Here is a 25677-nt window from a genome sequence, read left to right on the forward strand (position 1 = left end):
AATTGTCTTTATATTCTCATAGCTTTTTCTTTGTTTAATTAAGTAATTGCATTCTAATTTCTTCCAGATTTGAATTAATTTCGTTCTACTAATCATTCAGTTTGTTCATAGATTCTGGATGCACATGGATAGAGTTTAGCATCAATGACATAGTGTTATACTTTAATCAATTAGAAAAAATATTATCTTTCTCATACACATAGGATTTATTTGTAGAATTGGATGTTAAATTTCAAGCATGTGTGATCTATTATTCAAGCAAGTGGAATGTATTTTAAGCAAGAGTTAATTTCATTTTGTTTTCATACAAGTACTATTTTTGTTTATATAGATGTGTGATGAGATTAAATAGTAGTTTTTTCTTCTGCAATTGAATGTGTGTATATAGTTTTTATTTATGCAAAGTGTGAATTCATTTTCATTTACATCAAGTGTAATATTTTCTTTATTTCAAAGCAGAGTGTGATATTTCTATAAGCAAGAGTAGTTTTAAGCAAGAGAGTGTGATCATCATTGTAGAGTTAATATTATTTTCTATGAATAACTAATTTACTCATAGAAGACATGTGCATTTCAATAACTCAATTTAATTTAGAATAAAAGCCTTCTAGCACATACAATGCACTTACACTCCATCATCTTACTAGTCCAGATTAAGGTCAATTAAATTTTCAAACATTTTGGCATTATTTCTGGGAAGTGTATATAGGAATCCTTTCTTTTTTACTTTAAAAAAAAAAACAAAAATGATATGCATAGGGAAAGAGATTCTAGAGGTATATTTGTAGGTAGAGGTAAAATATTAATTCCCACATCATCACTCACCCCACCACAACCTTGTATTGCTACACCACCCAGTCAAACTCATATTCCACCATTTGAAGGAAAACATAAACTTCATGAGGTAGTTAGATCTGAAATCCAACCTAGAGATTCACCAACCTCATCAAATGAAGAAGTAATAGAAGAAGAGGATCCGACATCCCTAACAAAACAAGTAATTTTTGTACCTTCAACTGGAGAGGAACTTCTTTGACAAGAACTAGAAATCCATAGTGAGGAAGAGGAGGAAGAAACTTATTTTAACTTACCATTGAAAGAAGAACGAGAAGAACTAGAAGAGGAATTAGAAAACCCAATTTTGGAACCCTATATTAGTTATGAAGAATCTACAAAGGATGGAGAAGGGGAAGGAGAGGTACATAATATCAATTGTGAACAACCTAGGATTGGACGAGGAAGAGGAGGAAATAGCGGAGGTGGAAGAGGTGGAGGAGATCCAAAACCTTCTAGATTTTCTATCCTCGATGAAGATACAACAGCTAGAATGAAAAAAATCTCACCCTCCATCCTTCCAAATTTTCATGGATTAAGTGAAGATCTTGAAACATTTCTCTTTGAATTTGAAGTCTTGTGTAGATCTTATGATTACTTTCTTGACACCCAAAAGTTGAAATTGTTTCTAGCAACAAGTTGAAATTGTTTCCAGCAACAAGTTGAAATTATTTCGAGCAACTCTTAATGTCACAACATTGAAATGGTTCATGGGCTTAGGATTAAATTCTATAAGAACATGGGAATAAATGAAAACTACGTTTTTAGAGAAATATAAGCACTACTATATGCCCCATAATATTAAGGATGAATTCTTTAAAATGATGCAAAAATAAGATGAAAATATTGAATATTTCATTGAAAGATTTACTTATAATGTTAAAAGGGTTAGAATCCATGAATTAGATGAAGAAACTTTGAAAGCTCTCTTATTAAAATCCATCAGAGATGAGTGTTATGATATTCTCAATTTCATCGGTAAGGGAGATGTTTATCACTTATCATTTCAAAAAAATTGTGAGTTATGGATACACATTTCAAGAGGTAAGGTAAGAACTGGGAAAAATCAAAGAGACCCTCTCATGTCTAGGATTAATAAATCTACACCTGGGAATGTAAGTAGGGTATTATTAGGAAATTTTCTTGACAAATTTAAAATAGACATTTTTGGGAGTCTTAATGAACAAATGAGTACCCTTAAAGTGAAAAATAAGCAAAATGATGAAAATGTTGCATTATCAATCTTTTGTCCCAAATGTAGGAAAAAAATGCGCTCTCATAGAATGATCTCTTGACTTAAAAAGTGTAAAAGGCTGTGTTATATGTGTAGAAAATGATGATACAAGGGAATGTCCTTCAATACCAGGTCTTAAAGTTATTTATCAAGAGGAATTAATACCAAATCAAGTAGATCCCCTTTGTTTTATTGCTAAGAGACCATGGCAAAATGCATAACCAAATATAACCCAAGGTCTTAAGACTCAAGAATTTGCATAATGATCACAAAGCAATTGGACTGCACCCATGCCTTGGCAATCTTGGTCTCAACCTTGGGCACAAGGATGGAAAACTCCTTATGGATAATATCCTCAATATCAACAACCTTACCCTATTTTTCCACCACAATATTTTCCTCAATATGTTCAACCAACTCAACCTCAGAATCAAAATCCACAACTTTCAGTACCATTTCCTCAAAGACCAAACCAATTGCGTGCCCAACCACTTCCATATCCAAATAATAATAAAAATTCACAACCTGTTTACAATATGGAAGGAAAAAATTTCCAAACCCACACGATAACTCCATTATATCTAAATAATGTCCAACGTAGATCTGGTATAGTATTGGAAGAGAATTCCCCATGAGTTGTTATTCGGGAACTTGAAAAGGAGAATCTCTATGAAAAATATAAATCTCTTAATCAAGATAAAAAATCTCAAATACTAACCAACCCTACAAATTTCAATGATATTCCAATAAACTCAACTCCCATTATAGAGCAACCTTTAGTATATGTTCAAACACCACCTTTTCTTGAGAGATTGAAATTTGATAAAGGGTTAGAAAAATGGATTTATTGCCTGATTATGATATGATAGATGAAGTGAAGAATGTTTGTATACAAATTCCTCTGTTACAAGATATCAAGGAAATATCAATGTTTGCAAATACAATCAAGGAGTTAAGTATTAAAATACCACAAAGAAAGAGAAAAGAAGTCAAAAAAATTCAATTGGTTGGAAAAATTATAGATATCATTATGGGAAAAACAAGAATTCAGATGGGGGATCTATCATTTCAAGTTTTCTTATGGTCCAAATTCTAGGACTTGTGGATTAAGAGCACACAAACTCAATTAATCCTCACTTTCTCTACAAACTGAAGAACCGTAACATCTTTTGGCACCTTGGGTGGCCAAATCTTCATTCCAATGGTTTCCTCTTTTGAATTCCCAAAGGCTACAAATAGGAAATTACAATATTATGGATCATTTCAAGATCCATGATCTTCTCCATAAAGCTATCAACATGATCCTCTCCACAATTCTCTCAACATGATATTTTTCATAAACCTCTCAATATAATCCCCAACATCCCAAACATATCTATTTTTACAATTAGTTTTTTAACAAATCCCTTGTCTTTTGACGCACTTTTCTCATTTTTTCCCTCTACAAGACGTTCTTGTTGATTTTTTGAAAGAGATGCTCTGGAATCAGTTTTTGACACTATTGGCTAAATGACTACTACAAAATCCTCCTCCTCAAATTTTCTCACAAAATATTACTTTTAGATGTTTTTTCTTTGCTATGGAAAAATATACAACACTATAGAATGGATCACCCTCTCCTCCCAGTAACCTGATATTTAACATAGTCCAATAGCCATATAGGGATAACATTAGGGGTAACATTTTGACTTCCTCAACCCTCAGTTGTGATCAGGTTTTAACCTTCTACAATATTCTTTAAATTCCTCATGTGGATAGCCTCACATGTGTGAGTAATGGGGAGTTGATGTGGTATCCACTTGTACTAAGGTGGTCAACTTGCAGGAAGGATAACTTTCACAGATGAGTTCCAAATAAGGTGATTTTTGTACTATTGAATGGTACTAATGTAAACCTACATCGAGGTTCTGAGAGAAATTTCTGTACATTTCAATCCCAAAGAAATGTCATTTGATTCCTCAAACTTACTTCAAAAGGTTGTTCTCCCCAATTTTCCATATGGGATCTACTACTAAAATGGGTCTTGCACATCATTTCCTCCAAACTTCCACTCAAAAAGTATTGTGATAGATGGAAAATTATATGATGTTACAATTTGGATAATTTTTTACCGTAATATTCATGCAAGTACCCTTATTCAATACTCATTGACATTCATGGACGTAGAAATCTCTGCAACCATGTGAAAAAATACCTCACAAATAGAGAAAAGTCCTTATTTATTCACAAGTAAAATCTAAAGTGAAAATATAATAAAATAAAAAGTCAAGATAGGTATAAACAAAAGAGCAGGGGATGTTGAGGTGTAAAATAAATAGTCAACTTCCCAAGGCCATAAATTTCACCTATATTTAGTTGAAGTATGCTTTGGATAATTGGAAAGATGAGGAAGAGAATGTAAAACTAATATGTAGAAGGCCTTAGACTTAGCTGGTATTGAACCCTAGAAAACTTTTGTAATGGCACAAATCAATCTCTAGAACTCTATAATCCAAAACTATATAATTATACACACATTCACATAAACTCATCTAAAAAATCCTTGACCATCCCAAATCACTTAGAATAACTTCCAAACTATTTGAATGGTTACGAGTGCTCCAGTCATACATAATATTGTTCCATAACCAAGTACTTATTCTTCGTGTCAAACCATATTCACGATGACTTTCTTGACAATATATCACAAAATTAATTGGGCACAGTCTAACATATATGTGCCATTCAAGCCGTTAGATGAAGGATGTCAATACCATGGCCTAGTTTTGTCATGTCTTACACCATTTAAATATTTGAACATTCTCATCCTCTATTAGTATAATGAACAACCCATTGTTAAATCCATGTGACTAATGAGTAAGCCAATTGGAGGAAATTCCTTTCTTCTTCGCAATTGTTTGGTTGAAAAAAAAACCTCCAACAACCAACAACCTTGATTGCTCATTTCATGTCTTGATTTGACCAATATCTATTAGAAAATGTCCTCTTTATATAAGGCCCTATAAATGACAAGAAATATTTTGAAGATTACAAAATGACAATTATATCAATGAGTGGTCATCTTCTACATTCACATACTTTAGATAAGTTTTGTGAATGGACAAAAACTTTATTTTCATAATGAATTGCCTTATTTCATTATAATTAATCATGATAATACTATAGAAATAAAAATAAAAATTATAAGATAAAATTGTGACCACAATTATAAATGTGTAGATAGATAGAATAATGTAGACCATTTATAACAAAAGCATACTATATTAAAAATTTATATATCAAACATTGAAAAAAACATATAATGTACATTCAAACAAATTGAATTTAATGTAAATTATGAATTTAACTAAGCATTCATTTTATACATAATGTGATCCATTTAAATATTCATTATTAATGATAATGTTGGAGATTTTGTCCAACCATGAACTTGCGTTCAGTTTGTGAACCTGATGCCTATACTCGTTTTTCTGCTTTGGTGTTTTCAAGCTTATCCAACTAGTAGATATGGAGAAGGGGAAATATAAACAAGAAAACCTAAATGAGAGGTCTTTATGTGCTTCTCTAAAGGAAAACCCTCTCATGTTCTCAATAAGTCAGGATCCCTCTTCCGCCCGAAGTAAATAAGTGTTGATGCAGAGTTCTCTTTAAATAAATAAATAAAGGTGAAAAAAGAGAAAGGCTTCCTGCACAAAGAGGTGAAGCAGGCAACTCCACTAGGATATTGTCTAGGCTCGCTAGTGGTGGATAAATGCTTGTGTTCATGTGTGACTCCACCAGGATACTATCTAGGCCTACTTCAACAAAGCAACACCAGAGAGGAAAAACTATACTCTGAAAAACTTAAGCTCACGAGCTAAACTACCCTTCCCAATTTGAAACACTGTGATTTGGATGAATCTTATGTTGTGTTTAACTAAGAAGGTATAAAGGGGACAATGTCTTCCCATGGGGTAAGTGGAGAAGCCAAAGTAATCTTCATCGTGAATCAACACTCCCTAAAGAACCAAAGCCTTGAAAAAAGTAAACTAACTAAGATAGAGAAGATGGATTCTACAAGTGTGTCAACAAGTGTTGTAGCGGCTGCAACACCTTCGAAAATTTTGGCCTAAATTCAAATATTGGATCCTACTGTAGATCCTGTGATCGATGGTTCCTTAGGCGGCAGTTATTGGTAGTTTGATTATTTCAGGCTCACTTATTTGATCTTAAGATTCATTCATGCTTTTATCTTTATATAGTATGTGTCATCTTCGGGCATGGGGATTATCTCTTGTCATGCAGAGAAAAGTTTTTTTTGCTTCAAGGGGAAATATTTTTGAAAATTGGTTGTTCTCATTATATAGACATGTTTCAAACTCATTTCCAATGTTTCACGCACTAGTACACAAGTGTCTCCTTTATCCTCACAAAGTCCATCATCGGAGCCACACTTTTCGTAAGTTGCCACAAAGGTTGTTGCATTAAGCGAAGTATGTTTTGATATTTTATGGATGGTCTATGTTGTATCACTAAGTGTTCAAGTGTGTGATCATAGTCAAGTTTTATCACTGTTCATATTGGTTCACTGATCCCATACTTAGCCAAATTTCAAAGTACTCCTAGCAACCTAGCCTCATCTAGCTTTCGTGAACTGCGCACTTGACATTTGCAATCCTTAAGCCTTTTCCTTGCTTACTGGAACTATGCAATGCATAGGAAGCCCAACCTCCCTTAGCATCTGAAACTATGTAGATTCTTCCTCGAGTGTCCTTCCCTCAACCAGAACCCACTATCTCTAGAAACGTTTTGTCCCTTAAGCAACTCAGCTGCCCACTTCACCTTAACTCCTGAAACTACACAAATGTGTCCTCCCAGGGCTTTATCCTGTAACAACGAGTGCTTTCTTAAACTAGGAAATTGTGTCTCTTAGTGGCCACTGCGCAATTATTTCCCTCAATGAGGACTGTGCAAAAATTTCCCTCAATCTGGCCTGAGCTATGCACTGTGAAGTCACAATGATCAAGCTTGATCCTTGGCTACTTGAGCTGCACAATTCTGCATTCACTAAGCCCTCTCCCCTGGCATGTCATTCAGTCCTGACCCAATTTATGAACCCAATTGCAACATCTTAGATTAGGTGTTTGTCAGACTAATTTTGTCTTGTGACAAGTGGATCATAGATACATGATTTCAACCAGGCTATGACAAGATGATGAATAAGGTAATGAATAAGGAGGGCATGCTATATGACACTTAAGGAGCTGAGAAGAAAAGATAGTTATTAGATAATAAGACTAAGGAACCTAGGGTATGATAGAAGATTGGGACAACATGAAGACTCCATATGATGCATAACCCTTTCAGGGTAGGTATCGAAAACAAATCACATCTTTTGAAATATACCTCTTAGTGTAACATGAAGGACCCATTATCATTGTCGTATCATTATTTCTTCAATGACCTGCATGGTTGCAAGCACTCAAAATCATTCCACGAGTTTCCTCTAATTGTCTTGCTCCTTTTCGCTTGTTGCATCAACTGTGGTCTTTTGGCATGTTTGACCATTATGTCATGTTTTCAAACTTTTGTTTGGTGGTCTTGAGGTTTGGTATTTCTGTATACGAGTTTTCTTATTCATATAAACATCTGCCACACTCATACATAAAGTCTTGAACATTGTCGCACAAGTGTTGTCATAATCATCCTATGGTCTATCCCAAGTGTCGCACTTATTGTTTCTTGTTGTGAGAAAATCATTTAAACGATAATTCTTTGCTTGTTGTTCTGATGGTCTGTGGTTGTCATGTCATCGAAGTATGTTAAGTATGTGATCACAATTTGAGTTCAGTACAAGTCCATCTTCTTCCTTACACTTAGTCATTTTCGGAAATCTACTTGATTGGGAAAATCAGCTTCACCGGGCCCCAAGTGACTTGTGCATTGCACAGTCTCAGCCCTTAATGATGTGACCTTGCTGACTAGAACTGCATAGTGCATAGTCACTATCCTCCAGGGCAGTTGAGCTGCGGAATTCCAGAGTTCAACAGCCTTCCTCGACTCCCAAAATTGCGCAGTAGTTCCTCCCAGTCTGCCTTGAACTGCACATTTTTCACTTTCACTCCTCAAGCTTTTCTCTTTTGTGTTCAAATCTCATAGCGTGTAGAGAGCCCAACCTCCCTTGGCATCCAGATGCGTGCATAGGTGTCCCCCAATTTCCTCCCTTATCTGGAGCTCACTGTCCTTCAGAACTGCACAATTTTGGCTTCCAGGTCTCTCTGTTACCCAATCCTCCTTACCTCTGAAAACTGCATGGACTTGCCTCCCAGGGTCCCATCATCCATTGGCCACTGACTGTCCCAACTGCGTAATCCTATCTCCTAGTGGCCCCTGTGCAATTTTTCCGCACAGTAAGGAATGTGCTCAGAAGTTCCTCAACCAAGCCTCAGTTGCACTCTATGTAATCTCAGTGATAAATCTCTCTCCCTACCAACTGGAACTGCAAAATGCATAGTCACTGAGCCCTGTCTCCAAGCCTGTGAATTATGCCAAGCTCAGTCCATGAATGAAAATGCATTATCTTAGAGTAGGGATTTTTTGGATTGATGTCATCCCATCATGAGTGTATCGCAGGAACATGTACATTGTAAGATCATGGAGAGACAACGAAGAAGGAGAAGAAGGAGCAAACATGTTAGAGACTCACTTGTCGTGGGATGGGCAAAGAAGCTTATCAAGAAAAATCAAAGGGCACATATGCCTGGAACCACCTCTCAAGACCAATGATCATTGAAGACCCCGCACCATCAAGCTATGCGAAGGAGAAGAGAAAGAACATCCAAGAACACATCTATAACTTAGGAGCAACAACGACTTGACATTGCCACCTGAGCAAGCTAGTCCATGTCAGTAGTGTCATGTCAAGTCATGTCATGATTTTTTAAAGGCCACATCACTATTATGAGCCACGCCTATTGTAAATCAAATGTAATGTAAAGTGGAAGTCAACTGAACACACATGAATGTGAAGAGTCATGTTAGTTGAAAAGTCATAGGAAATTGAATAGTCATGAGGGAAGTCAAAGAGTCACAAGGGTCAAGCATCACCCCTTGGTTATATGTACCCCCTCATTTTTTGAGCAAAATACTTTTTACCTTGGCTCCTCTCGCAAAACATTGAGAGCATCAACTAGTTCTTTGAGGAGCAAGGAGTGGCTCGAATGTCCCACTACTGGGGCTAGCGATGTACGATGTGAATATGTGTCTTGGAATTTTTGCTTAGTATAGAAGCCCTCTCAAACTAGCACTTTTCCATGCATGACTTATGGATGTTTATAAGACTATTTTGTGAGCATTTATATTTCTTGTTTGTTTCACATGTACTAAGGTAGTTGAACTATTTCGGTTGCTTTAGTGCTTACCTTGTTGGGAATGTGTTGTTATCGTTTTTATTGTTGTCTCATCCTTGTGGATTACTCTATAGGATATTAGACACACCTTTCTCCGCTCATTAGTTATAATGACGTCACATCCGTTGTGTACTATTGCGCTTGATGGTAGACAGACCTTTCCCCGTTCTTTGGTTTTAACGACTTCCACATCCACTGTGGACTATTCCACTAAATGTTGGATAGACCTTCCTAGTTCGTGTGTGTCTCTTCCTGGGTGGTACTATTACCTCTCACTTAGAGGCTCACTTTTCCCCCATTTTGGAGTAAGAGAATCTAGACACAGTTATGTTTCACACTCACCTTGCTTTTTGAAGGTACCGTTGCAACACTATCATGCGATAAAAGTTAGAGCTGAGGAAAATCTCTAAGTATGTGGAAATTGGACCATAATACCAGATGGGACTCCTACATCAAACAGTATGAGGTCTAATTAGGACCTCATATCAGGGAGATCCCCTAAATGTTGGCGGATCCAGCGCCGTCAAGGCATTGCTAAAGTAATTGGACATGGTGTAACATATATGTGCCACTCAAGCCTTTAGATGAAGGATGTCAATAATGTCACCTAGTTTCATCATGTCTTACACCATTTCAATATTTCAACATTCTCATCCTCTAATAGTATAAGGAGCAACCCATTGTTAAATCCATGTGACTAATGAGTAAGGTGATTGGAGGAAATTCCCTTCTTCTTCACAATTGTTTGGTTGAAAAAAAATCTTCAACAACCAATAACCTTGATTGCTCATTTCATGTCTCGATTTGACCAATCTCTATTAGAAAATGTCATCTTTATATAAAGGGCCCTCGAAATGACAAAAACATATTTTGAGTATTACAAAATAATAATTACATTAATGAGTGATCACTTTATACATTCACATACTTCCCAAATGGACAAAAACTTTATTTTCATAATAAATTGTCTTATCTCATTAATAATGTGGAAATAAAAACAAAAATTATGAAATAAAATGCTAACCAGAATTATAAATATGTAAATAGATTGAATGATGTCAACTATTTATAACAAAAACATAATAAATTAAAAAAAAATGATATATAAAACACCAAAAAAAACATATAACAAACATTCAAACAAATTGGATTTAATGAAAATTATGAATTTTACAAAGCATTCGTTTTGTACATAATGTGATCCATTAAAATATTCATTATTGATGAACTTGCTTTTTATTTCCTGAAACAGTTTAACAGAAGTACGTTGATCCATGTAAGTGCTTCTCATTCACTAAAAGAATCACGTTGTCAACATGTTTAATGGATGAATTCAATTCTTTAAAAATCAAGAGTCGAAACGTGATTGCTTGAATTTCTTTTAAGTTTCATGTTGAGATTGGAAAATCCTTAGCACATTCAAAATCGTGTAGCTAACATTGACAAAGCATTTCTTTGGAAAAATGACTTTAGTTTGTAAAAAAATCATGAAAGAATTTTCTTTTGTGTCACTGACAAATAAATAAAACGTGTTGTGATGTGTTTTTGTTTGTCGGTGTATACGATGCATTTCATTGGGAGACTTTGAGGAAATTGCTTCTTGGGTTAAATTAGACACGATGGTTTTTTAATTTGAATAAATAATTTTTTATTTTTTATTTTAAATATTAGATTTGCTATTTAAACAAATTTAATCATCCTATTTAATTTTTTTTATTCTTTTTAAACACAATGTGTTTTAATAAAAATAACATATTTTAAACTTATATTTAATTTTTTTTTTTTAAATAAAAATATAATAATATATTACATAATAATAGTAATAATAATAATTTAGTTTCAATATCATAATTAAGTTAAATGCTAAATTGATGTATGATTTTTTTGTTTGTAAGGCAAAGGATCTATCTCAACATAACAATTTGATTCATTGTTGAATTTAGGCTTCTATGATCTATATCAAGTTTATTGAGAGGAGTTTTCAGCCAAAATCACATCATAATTCATTTGTCCACGCGTTTCTAACCAACAAGTGTGGTTCATGGTCATGACAAGTTGAATAATGAGATCATGGCAGCAAGTTAAATAGAAAGAAGGTTCAATAGAGAGAGCATATCATCCAACCGCTATATTTGACCAAGAAACCACTATATTTGACCATCAAACTGCTATATTTGAGTGGGAAACTGTAGTGGAATGAGAGATAGAGATTGGGAAATTTAATTAATTCAAAAGTTATATTTGTTATATTTATTACTATATCTCATTGAATTTAACTGTTTGTATTTAATTACAATGAGTATAGATCCATAAGTAATTAATAGATTTATTTTGATAATTAAAGCTATCAAGATTAGATACAAACTAATATAATTAATATTAAATGAAATAATAAGAAAATTCAACATTGTTTATTAAAGGCTAACCTAGTTAGTTAAATACTAAATTAAAGGACCTAACAGAATTGAAAATGAATTACGATGTGATTTCTGCCAAAAACTCTTCTCAAAAAATTTGATTGATGTTAAAGTGTAAGGAGGCTTATAGGTTCTTCTGACTATGGATTTAAATTTGTGAATACTTAAAAGGAAACACATATTCTCAACCATTAAACCTATTTATTTTTTAAATAGTTAAATTTATATAACATAAAAAAAGATAGTTATTATTAGCCATTATATACAAATGGAAGTAAATATCACTATTATGTTGGAGGGGACTATGCTAATTTTTATGAGAATAGACTCTAAATTTCAATCAAGAATGAGACTCTTCATTATAAGTTTTTAGGCTAAATGTTGATTATTAGAATAAGTTAATAATCTTCATATTATGATGTCCAAATTATTATTATTTTTTTATTTTAGTTTTCAAAAGAGAAACTTCGACTTTTTGTGTGGCTTTAGACCATCATCTATTCAAGTTGTTATCATTTAATTCAATTTTTGTGGCCTTTTATATTTCCCTTTTTCCAAATATCATTTAATCCTCCATATGTGGTAACCCATATGATGGAAATGTCATTTCATCCTCCATATGTGGTAACCCATATGATGGAAATGTTTAGTTAGAAATGATTTTCAAGATGGAAATGCTTAGTTAGAAATGATTTTGAAATTTTGTTATGGTTGAGGTGTGTTTAACTTTATAAGAAATGATCTCATGGTTTCTCCAATGTAGTATTTACCACAAAAACATGGGCTTGAATATAAACCTTTTATTTTCTTAGGTCAATAGCATCTTTTGCATGACTTAATAATTTTTTGATTGTGTTAGGGGTAAAAATAAAACCCTTGTTTTTCTTTTTTAGATTTTTTGCAATCTTTTCTATTATACTTTATATGTAACACTTATAGATTTTTCTTACCTATTTTCATTAATATTTTTGGTATCTTAAAATTTTCTCTTCATTCTTAAAACAATCTGATCAAATTGATTTTTATTAGGGTAATAATAGATTACTATAACATGCAAAAAGATATCAAAACCTATATATATTAAATTAAATCAAAAAAACTTGAACAAAAATAATTGACCTAAACTTAAACATAATATAAAAACTTATTCTTTATAACCTAAAATAATAATAATAATAACCCCGGTTATTAATATGACTGACTTCATAATATGACACTCTAAAACAATTATTAATCCACTTATGATAATCAACCTATTCATATTGATCTCAATTTTAGAATTAAAGCCACCAATATATTTTTACAAATTCTAACTCGATATTCTCTTAAAACCTAATAAAAACAATATTAACTATTATTATTTTTCAAAAAATAATAAAAATCCCACTCACTGTAAACTTTCACTTTTTATCACATACTTTTACTTCCCTTTAGATTATTAATAATAATTATTAAAATCCTTACTTCCCTTTCCTTGTATGTATGAATTCGGTCCCTCTCTTAAATGCCCTTTGTATCATATGTCCTGGTCTACCGAATTTTGTGATATTTTGAGATCTACCTGTCTCCTGCTTTTTGACAAATTATTAAGCCATCTCAACATCATCAACGTGTGAGCAGGCCCCACAATATATAAGGTCTCGCTCGCACAATTAGATTTACACCGACCATAATCTCGTACACACAATCTCCCCCATCTTTTGAGCTTTCCTTGGGTCAAGATCACGGTACTTGCCATGTTTCTTCAGCCAGCTTTATACACCTAAGAGCCACAAAACACCATCGAGAGTCAACCTCACGATCACTTCGCTAGTACTCCCTTCAGTATTTACAACACCGAAAAAAAATAAAACAGCGTTGTCTAACTGTTCTGGATTTTGTAGTTTTGGGTGGAATTGGGCCAAACAATTTTTGTTAACCGAGTACTCCCTCGAATATTTACAACGCCAAAAAAAATAAAACAGCGTTCTCAAACTATTCTGGATTTTTTTGTTTGGGGGTCGAATTGGCCAAACAATTTTTGTTTTGGGTGGGATTTTGTCAAATAAATTTTTTTATGGTGTAAAATGTATTTCAAATTGTGGTTTCAGTTTAACATGATAGAGACTTGTAATGTTTTGTAACGTTATTTTCAACATTATAACTGGTCAAAATTATATATCTATATACACACAGGAGTTCAATTCAATTTATAGACAAAATAGCCTTTGTCATGGGAATTCACTAAAATCTGGTAATACAATTTCAAGAATTTTTTGTTATATTCAAAATACATTTTTGAATGCATAAATGGATTCAACATCTTTGAAAACCTGTTCGAAAGTGGTGCTGCATAAACCCATGGGGCACTACAATGTGGTACTTCAATTATGCAAATTAAACAATTTAAACTCAAGTTTTTAAAAATCTCTGTCAGATTTTGGTTAAAATTAACCAGAAAAATGGTCATGAAAATTGTCATTTAGTCTATAAGTATATCTAATTAATATTTATAATTATAATTAATAATTAAATTAGTCTAGATTTAGCTTAATTTTTGATCCGTCAAGAAGGATTAAATCTCTTGAAATGCAAACCACTCTTAAAAAGAAAAGAAATTTGATCCCTCTTTGTGTTTAGTAAATTTAGAATTAAAAAAAAACTAAACTGATTTAAACCCTAGTTACCATGTTTGGCAGAATACATAACACTGGTGGGACTCCTGCAAATCGATTTCAAACACGAAAACTTGAAAGGACGTAGATGGTGATGGGACTTGCATTTATTTTTCTTGTTTCCTCCTACACTATGGGTGTATGGTCTAAGCCTCCATAGATTTGAACACGAGCGGCACTGTTGCAAATCGATTCCAAACACCAAAATTCTGGAGATGGTGATGGGACTTGCATTTATTTTGCTTGTTTCATTAATAACAGAATGGAAGTATTTACTCAAATCCATAGTAATGGGATGGACTCCAGGCATAAGGAAAAAATAGATCACTGTTAATATGTAATAGGTGCTAATTTTAAAAAAAGTCACTGATTTTCTAAAATTTTACATATTTTTAAAATATGTTTGTATTTATTATTAAAGATTTTAAATAAATTTTTAAATCAAAATAATATTTTAGATTTAAGTTTTGCAATAGACAGAAGTTTTGGAGAAAAGTAATAAGTATAGTTTTTAATTCAAAATAAATTACAAAAAAATAACCTAAAAATGAAAACCTTTAAAATGTTATTGTAGATTTTTTTCCAAATTAATTTTATTTATTTATTTAAACTTATTAGAATTCAAACTTCATGAGTTAAACTGATACTATCAATGACAAATTTAACCCAACAAAAATATACCAAAAACCTTTAAAACATAAAATAATTAAACTACTACCAACTTTAAAACATAAAATAATTAAACTACGACCAACCGCCCAATAATTAAACTACGGCCAACCGCCAGACTAGTCAGGCTGAACACGACGATGATTCAACGTACCTCTGGTTAGGGTTTCGATCGCGTCAGCAATCATGTGCTGAATACATAAGTATGTTCTACAAGAATAAACAATGATTTAATTTGATTTTTGTGTGGTGAAAAATCGAATGGATGGGATTTCAACACCCTAATCTCCTATGTGCAACAAACCCAACCAGCTGGTGGTATCCACCGGACCGCAATTTAACCGAAAGTTGCGAGTTAAAGGGAAGCCCTTAGATTTAGATTGTGTGATCTCCCTTCAAAAGAAAGTCACTATTCTGGTCTTCCATGCACAGAAGAGTAACAGGCCTGGTTATAAAACCAGGCATGTTGGCCAAAGCAGACAATTCCTCTCTTTCCTTCACTGAACCTGAGGGGAGCGTAGAGTGGGGAATATTGTTTTGTTGTCTAAAATTTGCCTTTATGGACATGACGGTTGAGATTAGATAATAAATATTTGTAAGGACTAGGGACTGCTATTGCCAGATAGGGTATGTATGCAGTTACAGTTGAGAGTGAAAGCAATTAAGTTATAATACAAATTGAGGGTGTGGAAGTTGAGAGGGATATTATCATGGATTTTACAATGAAAATCCTGATTTTGATGATGCTTGTTCTCAACATGGAGATGAGAACAACATTCAACTGTGAAGAAAATGATTACAATATTCCATTTTCCTTGGCTCTATCTCAGAAGGATTGTCAATCTCTGGTTTGGCTACCCTTTAACGATTCCATCTCCATTGATGAAACTGCAAGAGCAGCCCGTGATTTTGGAGGCATTTACCACCACGAGGCAGCTGCCATTGTTTGTCCTGCATCTGTGGATGATATAGTTAGAGCTGTAAGAACAGCAGCTATGTCTGATCACCTCACAGTGGCAGCTAGAGGAAATGGGCATTCAATCAATGGACAAGCTCAGGCCTTGAATGGAATAGTGATTGACATGATGTCTGCCTGCATGAAAGGAATTCATGTTTTCCATGGAATGGGAGATGATGAGGAGACTCAAGCTTATGTTGACGTGTATGCAGGGGAATTATGGGTGGATGTGCTTAAGGAAACTCTCAGAGAGGGGATGACTCCCCGTTCATGGACAGATTACCTCTTTCTTTCTGTTGGTGGGACACTTTCTAATGGTGGTGTTAGTGGCCAAGCTTTTCGTTTTGGGCCACAAATAAGTAACGTGTTGCAGCTGGAAGTCGTTACAGGTATCCATTGATGTCCCATCTGCTTCACCTGCAATTTTATTCAGAGATGCGTTACAACAACCATTATTAATTGTGCTGGAACTCTTGTATAAATTTGAAGCAAGTTTGTTTTTGATGATTTAGACACTTGTAGGAATAGTTTTAGACTGGTTTTAATTTGTACTCGTTAAAACTAATGCAGGAAATGGAGAAGTAATAACCTGCTCTCCAGGGCAGCATGAGGAACTTTTCTATGGGGTGTTAGGTGGGTTGGGCCAATTCGGCATCATCACCAAAGCGAGGATCGTCCTTGAAAGCGCTCCACATATGGTATTCACTTTTTGCTTTTCGGTTATATTTTTTTTTCTTAATTAATAGGAGAAATGATTTTTATAAAATATAGTTTTATAAAATTTTCAAATTTTTATTATATTTTAAGTCCTACTTAATCTAACTAATAGGAAAAATATCTTTTCTTTTATGAACCAGATAGAACCAGATATTAATAACACAATTAAGTGAAATTGCATTTTTTCATTTTCTAAAATACTTTTTTAAATATATAAAATTGGTGGAGCTCTCTAATTCTTCATATTAAACCATTTAAATTCAAAATTTTATAAAAGCAAATTTTAATTAAAATTAAGATGAAAAAATGGCAAAACACTTTCATACATTAAGGTTAACTCGGCAGGTTAATTTTGCCCTTGGAATAGCTATACAGTACGTAAGCTGGGGACAGCCTGTTCTCTTCCTCCCCAATTAGGTTGAAGCTTCCAAAAAAGGTTAAGTCGGCAGGTTAATTTTGCCCTTGGAATAGCTATACAGTACGTAAGCTGGGGACAGCCTGTTCTCTTCCTCCCCACTTAGGTTGAAGCTTCCAAAAAATGGTAGAGCGCTCCAATTCTAAATATTAAATAACTTAAATCCAAAATTTCTATAAATCATATTTTTAATTAAAATTAAGTTGAAAAAATGTAAAAAAAATAGTTCATGTATTGACGTTAATTTTGCCCAAAAACAAAGGTATACAGTGTAGGGTTGGATAGTATGTTGTTTTTCTTCTCACTTGGGTTCCAATTTCATGTCATAACATGTTTAATTATCTAACACAATTAATTTACAGAGTTATGTTTAGTATGTTTTTTTAGAAAAAAATGGTAATTTTTTAAACTTTGGCAAGAATTCATTGAAATCACAAGTTTAATGGGTAAACATGCACAATAAAATTGCTTTTGGGGTTTTTCAAGAGACTGAATCCATATATACAGTTAAAAACCTAATTTAAATAACACAAATCAAGATTTTACTCAAAATTTTTTTACCAAATTTCAGAAACATCGCACTATAAACAACTTTTTATCTAGCTTGGTTACTCTGAATAGTAAGTAAATATGGTCTGTGGACAAAGATAAAACCAAATTGGTACAGTGAACCACAGTTAAAAAAATTATGCAGACTTGCGTTGCAGTATGACGTAGGTTTCTGATATTCACGCGGCGTGCATATTATTTTCTTTTCTTGGAAATTGCCATTACTCAGATTGCAGTTAGTTACTATTTTTTCTCCGGTTACTAGTGCATCCGCGCCATCTGATCAAAAAGCATTGCAGGCGAGATGGATAAGGCTCTTTTACTCGGACTTCGAGCAATTTTCACGCGACCAAGAATTTCTCATTTCAATTACAAAGGACCAAGCTTTTGATTATCTAGAGGGCTTGGTGGTAGCGAACAGTAAAGATCCCATTAACGGCTGGCCTTCACTCGCGCTATCCTCTGACGCCTCCCTCGACCCATCGCTCATCCCTCCGAATTCAGGCCCAGTTCTGTATTGCCTCGAGGTGGCCTTATATTATAACAATACCACGGATGTCTCTGCACTGGATAAGGTTTGATTAGATGAAATATAAAATCGTCACTAAAAGCTTGATTTTAATTTATGTGGCAGTACAACATACAACCGCTGGGTCTCATTTGCAAAAAATGTTTTCAGAAAATCGAGAGAATGTTGGCTCCATTGAGATTCATGAGAGGTTTGAATTACAGCATCGACGTATCATATTTCGATTTTCTTAACCGTGTATATAGAGAAGAGATCCTGGCCAGAGCCACTGGAATGTGGGATGCTCCTCATCCCTGGTTGAATCTCTTCGTACCAAAGTCTCAAATCGCGCGTTTTGACAACTTGATCTTCAAAGGGATTCTTAAACATGGCGTTGGAGGACCCATGCTCCTATATCCTCTGAACAGAAACAAGTAAATATGCATATCTCTCTTTTACCTTGTGATTGATTTCTTATGATTCTTTCCTAAACATCTCTCTTTTACTTTGTGATTGATTTGTTATGATTATTTTTCCAAAACATCTCTTTTACCTTGTGTTCTTAAAAATTGCCCTGAGTTTATCTAGATTGCCCACAGAGCCAGTGTCCGTCAGATTCCAAATATGATTGCCCACAGAGCCAGTGTCCGTCAGATTCCAAATATGATTGCCCACAGAGCCAGTGTCCGTCAGATTCCCTAATATTTGGAGGCAATCAAGATAAAGATACCCTAAAAATTGTTACCATTAGTTTTCTTATAAAATTTAATGAAGAAAATCACTATTTATATATTATTTCATAACAAAGCTATCATCCATTAAACTACCTTATATACTACTTAATTTTAGAATTATTTTTTCATACATCAAGGCTATCACCAATTAAACTACCCCTACCTTATATACTACTTAATCTTAATGTGAGGATTGTTTTTTCTCATACATCTTACAAAAGATAGGTGTCGCAGGTGGGATTGTCGTATGTCTACTGCATTGCCCGATGAGGAGATCTTCTACCTGGTGGGACTTCTACGTTTTCTTCCACCAAATCCAGGAGGCCCTAATTCTATGGAGAGCATGCTTGCGCAGAACGAGGAGATTCTAGGATTATGCGAAACAGCGGGCATTGAGATCAAGCAGTATCTTCCTCATTACAAGACGAATGGAGAGTGGAAGAGACATTTCGGTTGGAAGTGGGACCAATTCGTGGAGAGAAAACGCATGTTCGATCCTCGAGCGATTCTTGCTCCAGGCCAAAACATATTTTCCAGATCCTCAGTACACATTGACTAATGGTAATATCGCTGCTCCTGTCTACATACCTGATACCACCCATAATTTTAATGGAGTTAAGGTTGTCCACGACTCAAATATCTTGGACCGTCATGGAGAAGTGTAGTGTCTGTGAGTTTTCCAAGCGTACAGAGGAGATTTTATTTTGTTGGAGATGTTTTTGTTAAACACGGTGGAGAAACTTATATTTAATCTGAAAGCACCCGCATTTACTTTTATGAAATTATTGTGTAACTTCCATTTGCTTTTGCTTTTGCTTTTCAATGTATTAAAAACCATAATGCCCCTAAGCGGTGGCTTTCACCATTTCTATACGACGCTGGTTTTAAGCTAAAACTGAGATAAAATATCAGCTTAAAGAAATGGGTTTCACGTATCTTCCAAACAAATGAAAAGGCCATTCGTGATCATGGAAATGGAAAGAAAGGACATCAAGATAATCCGAGAATCATAACTTGTTATGTTAAAGAGAAATAAAGTGAGGTTAATGAAAAGAGATAGAGATATCAAAGTTATCATGCCATACTCTAGTATAAAAACCTAAAGCCAAAATTTCAAGATTTAACTAAATACAACTAAACTGTAGATTTGGTTTAATACTAATAAGTGTTTTACAAAATTAATGAAAATCCTAAACAATATACGATTTGAATTTTAATAATGAAATTGGGTGATATATTCTTTCATTAAATTATAATGTTTCAATGTATAAATGCTGACACAAATCTTTTTTTATATATTCTTTCATTAAATTATAATGTTTCAATGTATAAATGCTGACACAAATCTTTTTTTAGTGTAGAAAGTTTATGCAAGCATCACAATTTGATAGCTACGAGCTCAATATATTTTTAAATTTTTTAATTAGATGTGACAAAAATAATCAGAAAAATATAATTTAATAAAATCCAATTTATAACATGTTTAGATTACTTTTAAGACTAATTTTTATAGTGTCTCACCAAATTTCTTATAATAGAGAATCTATATTTTTAATTACTTATAAAAAAGTGTAGAATATCATTGTTAAACATTTATTTTAATTTTTAGTAAAATTCAAAATGCATATGGTTGCAAGTGGAACATAATTATAGAAACCATACTTGAAATTATAGATTTGATTTTAAGGTTTAAGAAAAAGGTTTATGAGGGTATCTGTACAACAGTGGTTACTAAATGTGTTATTGCAATATAAAGAATGAGGAAGCATTTTTAAAAAGTGCATTTCCAACTATTATTCATAAATATTTGTTTTTTGTAAGTTTGCATTTTGTATTAATTTATAGAATACATAGAGTACAAAAAGTTCTACTCGTACAGACTAAAGAGAAACATTCTTGCCCAATTACAGTGCTTATGAGCCACTAAAATTCTATCAAAAGACCCCAAGGGATACCATGCAGGGTAGCATAGAGCACGGTTGGGGCCTTCAAAATAGTGTGCCCTTTCCAGCGACTCGAGATATAGATAGAAAACAAACCAGATGGACATCAGAGACAGAAACAAGTAAAAACAGAAAAGTGACCCATAACCTTGAAAACAGAGATAAAACAAGTTTTAAACAACAAAAGCAGACTCAAGCTGTTGAAACAAGCCATTACAGCTTGAGGATGACATAATCTTCTGTAGTGACACCCGGGTTGGCTGAAGTAGTCGAATTACTAGGCAGAGGTGTGTGCTGAGATGTACGTTTCCCTTGACCGGTTTGTGTAGCCTCCTCCACACCCTCCCTCGCAACTGAGGAATCCTGGCAAATAGTGTGCCTGAGAAGACTGATTAAAACACTCATTTTTTGGGAGAGAATGTCGACTTGCTGCACCAGAGCACTAAGCTTGAAATCCAGGGCGTCTAGTTTCACCATGTGTTCCGTGGTGATAACGGAGATAGCTTATGAACTTGATTAGTGTATTCCCCTTGCATACTAAGTGCCTTTGCTAACATAGTCTTCATTCTCCACATCTTCGCTTCAGTACGCACAAACTAGGTCACCTGAGTGGTTTTCGTTCTGGGATCGTGAATCCAATCCACCTCTTTCTCAAAATCTTTCTCCCTCAGATGCTCTTCCCCCTCTACCACAATCACTTCAAGCTCCTTAATCTTTTGTTTTTCCTTAATGGAGGTTCGTGTATCATAGGAGTCCCGAGCCCTCTAAAGGTCTTTGCTCGCTGAAGCATTACGGCTGCCCTCACGCGCCATGCTTCTATGGCTGAGAATTGAAATTTTAATCTTTCGGAGAATACTATTGAACCTATGCTGAGTGTTGTGGGAGAGAAGTGCATTACCCTTGTGATGGAAAGTCGTAGTTATAGTGGTAGGAAACCTTGAAAGCCCTAAGGCTTCCCACTTCCCCTTTTGATGAGTGCATGTCCAATGATAATAACTGCTGCTCCGATCCCTACATTTCTGTTTATAATACAAATCCTTATTATTAACTCTGCCAGACTTGAGCCAATTTGTGGAATGCCAAATGTCTCCCTTTGTGATTTGATGCCAGCGTTGCCCATATTTTTTGTTTGTTGTGCTCCTTGGTACTAGCCCTTTGTTCTTGTGAATTAATTTCCACTTCCTCTCTTGTACTTCCTCAGCCTGCCATCCACTTATCCTAATATTCTCTTGATTGGTTGAAATCATTCTCTTAAGTTGGGGAAATTCTTCATACCCCTTCTCCACCTCTTTCGTTAAATAATGTCTTGCCTTGAAAGAAGAGTGCATCCATTCCTCAGCTCTGTGCATGTGATTTCCTGCCAACAGGTGTCCAAGTGGGCTGAGGGATTATCAATTTCGTAATTTGCTAAATGATCTGCCACTGAATTTGCCTTTCGTCTGACTGCATGAAGGATTAATCCTTCCAGGCATGATAGGTGTTCAGTAATGAATTATGTTACCTTGGCAAGCCTTCGGTGCCTCATAAATTTACTGTGTTTAGCTCCTATATACATTCTCCTTGCTGACGTGATAGCCAGTTGAGAATCCCCTTCTACCACGGTGGCTCTAGCTTTCATTCTTTTGATAATTCTCAAACCTTGCTTAAGCGCTGCAAATTCCATTTCGCGATTAGTCCCTTCACCTAGTGATTGACTATAAATATGCTGAATTTCCCGTTTGCTCTCCTTGAGAACACCCCCAATGCGTGTCGGTCTCGGATTACCCCTAGAGGCTCTCTCAAAATTGGGTTTGAGGAAGCCTATTGGCGAAGGGATCCAGATATTTACATTGGTATTTATTTCTTGTTGATGATTTGATGAAGACGTGAAGGTTCCCATGTTAATGTCAAAAGCTTTTATAATCTATAAGTACAAAATTGAGATGTTCTTGTCCTGTTCCATTCTCCCTTTAGAGAGAACTATTTTCTTGATATTTTGAAAAATTGTTTCCTTTGTGTGATTTATGTATCTTGTTTCATGTAGGAATACTCACCTATTTCTTTCTTTCCAAATTATCCATGCTATAAACCTTGGGATAAGTTTCCTTATTGTATTAACGAATTGGGTATTGGAGAAATTACCTCTCCAATTCTCTATTGTTTCTTGTATTGAATTCCTTACCCTATCTGTCCTTTTAAGAATGGTTTCTGCCCAATTCCATAGGCTGTCTGCCCATTCACAGGTATTGAGGAGGTGATTCATGGTTTCCTCTTCAATTCCACACATGGGGTAGTGAGAGGGACCAATGAATCCTTTCTTCTAGAGATTCTCCCATGTCAGCATTTTTCAGTGCATCAGGAGCCAGAGGAACGTTTTAATCTTCGGCCATAATTTGGCGTCCCATACTTTGTTGTGCCAATTGAATTTTTCTTCATGATCAATGCCTTCTATATATGTTCTTGCTTCTTTGAGTGTGAAGTTGCCCCCTTCAAGCTTTCCCCAGTGTAATTGGTCATTATCCCCTACTTTCCTTATACTTCTTTTGGCCAGCTTTGTTCACAGTTTCTTTAAACTATTTTTTTCTTCTACCATGGGTTCTATCTCATTGAATATCTAAGTTCTCCATGCCTGGCTCTCTTCATTAGGCTTCCAGTATTGATTCACTGTAGTTCTTCCTAGCTCCTGGTTTCTTCTTTGGATATCTAAGAAAGCAGGGCTTTCCAGCTTAGGGAGTTGTTGCCACGCATCTTCCTAGAAAAGGGTTGTCTTTCCATCTCAAATTTCCCAAAAACTCTGCTCCTGAATTATATGCCAGTTAGTTCTCACCGAGTTCCAAATTGGAGATCCTTCTAGAGTTTCTTGCATTCCGATTAAGTTCTGCAGTCTGTTATTTGGAGCATACTTTGCTTTCCAATGTTTGGCCCATGGTAATTTGGGTTCCTTTAGCCGCCTACACCATAATTTTTATCAACAGGCATGGTTAACTATGAATGTATCCTGCAGGTTCAGCCCTCCCAGATGTTTTGGTTTGCAAAGCTTATCCCATGCCATTAGAAACCATTTCTTGTTCTCTGAATTACCCGACCAGAGAAAAGCCCTTTGGTTGATCCTTATCTTTTGTAGAGCTCCCTTGGGAGCTGGCAAAATGGAGAGCATGTATTATGGAATGGCCTCGAGGACTGCTTTGGTGATTACCAGTTGACCTGTGAAGTTAAGGGCTCTATGTGTCCAATGATGACATCTTTTTCTGGGCTAGCTAAAACCTTTTCCTAGTGTGATTTCTGCCAGGGCTTGTTAGTCAGCAGAACGCCAGGGTATCTCAATGGGAGGTTACATCTTTTGAAGCCTAGGATGGTAGAAATAATTTTCTGATTCTCTAGGTGTGTATTAAAAAAGAAGATAGAGGATTTAGAGAGATTAAGCTCCATACCTGAAGCTTTGTTGAAGAGACTGAGAATACTTTTGTACCCCACAGATTCTTTAACTGAGGGAGTGCCATGCAACATTGTATCATCTACAAACTATTGATGAGTAGTTGTCGGATTTAATGGCAAGGGTTGAAGTCCTTCAATTATTCCTTCCTCTTTAGCTTTTCTAATTAGTCTACTTATGCCTTCGATTAAAATCATGAAAAGTAAGGGGGATAAGGGATCACCCTACTTCAAACCACGTGAAGGAGAGAACTGGGATGTTGGGGCTCCATTAACCACTATTGAAAATCTTGTGGATTTGACTAAAGCTAGGATCCAAAATAACCATTTTTTAGCAAAACCGAAGGTTTCCAAAATAGTTTCTATATAGTGTGAGTTTACCTTATCATAAGTCTTTGATAGGTCTAGCTGCATCATCATACCTACTTTCTTCTGCATTTGAAGTGTGTGAATCATCTCTTGTGCTAGTAAGATATTGTCCAAAATCTTTCTCCCCTCTACATAACCTGATTGTTCTTCCAAAATTATACCTGGAAGAATGGGTTTCATTCTATTGGCTATGACTTTGGAAATAATCTTGTACAGGACATTGCATAGCACAATCGGATGAAACATTGAGGGTGTGTTGGCTTCCTCCTCCTTTGGAATAAGAGCAAGGAAAGTAGAATTGAGGGACTTGATGATTGAAGAGGAGTGTCATGAATCCTCCACTGCTTCCCATACTTCTATTTTGTCTATCTCCCAACAAGCTTTGTAAAAGTCGATGGTAAATCCATTAGGCCCAGGTGCTTTACCATTTCACTACTACACCAAGGGCATTTTTGAGACATTTTTTTGAGACAAAACAAATCTTTTGTCTCAAAAAAAGTCTTTTGTCTCAAAAACTCATTTTTTATTTTACATTAAAAATTAATATTAATTGATTTGTCTCAAATTTAAGTTTTAAGACAAAAATAGGTTGAGACAAAAATATTTTAAGACAAAACGTTATGTTTAAGACAAAAATAGTTTAAGACAAAAGTATTTTAAGACAAAAGTAGTTCGAGACAAAAATATTTTAAGACAAAACTTTATATATAAAACAAAAATAGTTTAAGATGAAAATATTTTGAGACAAAACTTTATATTTAAGACAAAAGTAGTTTGAGACAAAAATTTAAAGACAAAAATAGTTTAAGACAAAATTATTTTAAGACAAAAACAATTTAAGACAAAATTAGTTTAAGACAAAACTTTATATTTAAGA

General features: G+C 34.5%; 1 protein-coding gene across 1 annotated transcript; it reads left to right on the forward strand.

The window, feature by feature from the left end:
- Positions 1-15464: 15464 nt before the first annotated feature.
- On the forward strand, positions 15465-19943 carry LOC149219407 (cytokinin dehydrogenase 7-like). Its single transcript, XM_089382587.1, has 5 exons — positions 15465-16543; positions 16725-16852; positions 18135-18410; positions 18515-18777; positions 19312-19943. Exons 1-5 carry the CDS (start codon positions 15907-15909, stop codon positions 19634-19636), a joined length of 1629 nt encoding a protein of 542 aa, XP_089238713.1. The 5' UTR covers positions 15465-15906; the 3' UTR covers positions 19637-19943.
- Positions 19944-25677: the final 5734 nt, after the last annotated feature.

The sequence above is a fragment of the Pinus tabuliformis genome, chromosome Q (assembly GCF_031772625.1).
Source record: "Pinus tabuliformis cultivar Carrire ecotype Pingquan chromosome Q, CPIR1, whole genome shotgun sequence".
NCBI classification, from domain to species: Eukaryota; Viridiplantae; Streptophyta; class Pinopsida; order Pinales; family Pinaceae; genus Pinus; species Pinus tabuliformis.

Excerpts from the sequence above, each read along its gene's own strand:
- LOC149219407 (XM_089382587.1), top strand. The coding sequence starts at position 15,907 with ATGGATTTTACAATGAAAATCCTGATTTTGATGATGCTTGTTCTCAAC. Across the intron at positions 18,411-18,514 it reads ATGTCTCTGCACTGGATAAG|AAAATCGAGAGAATGTTGGC; the intron begins GTTTGATTAGAT and ends AAATGTTTTCAG. Across the intron at positions 18,778-19,311 it reads TATCCTCTGAACAGAAACAA|GTGGGATTGTCGTATGTCTA; the intron begins GTAAATATGCAT and ends TAGGTGTCGCAG.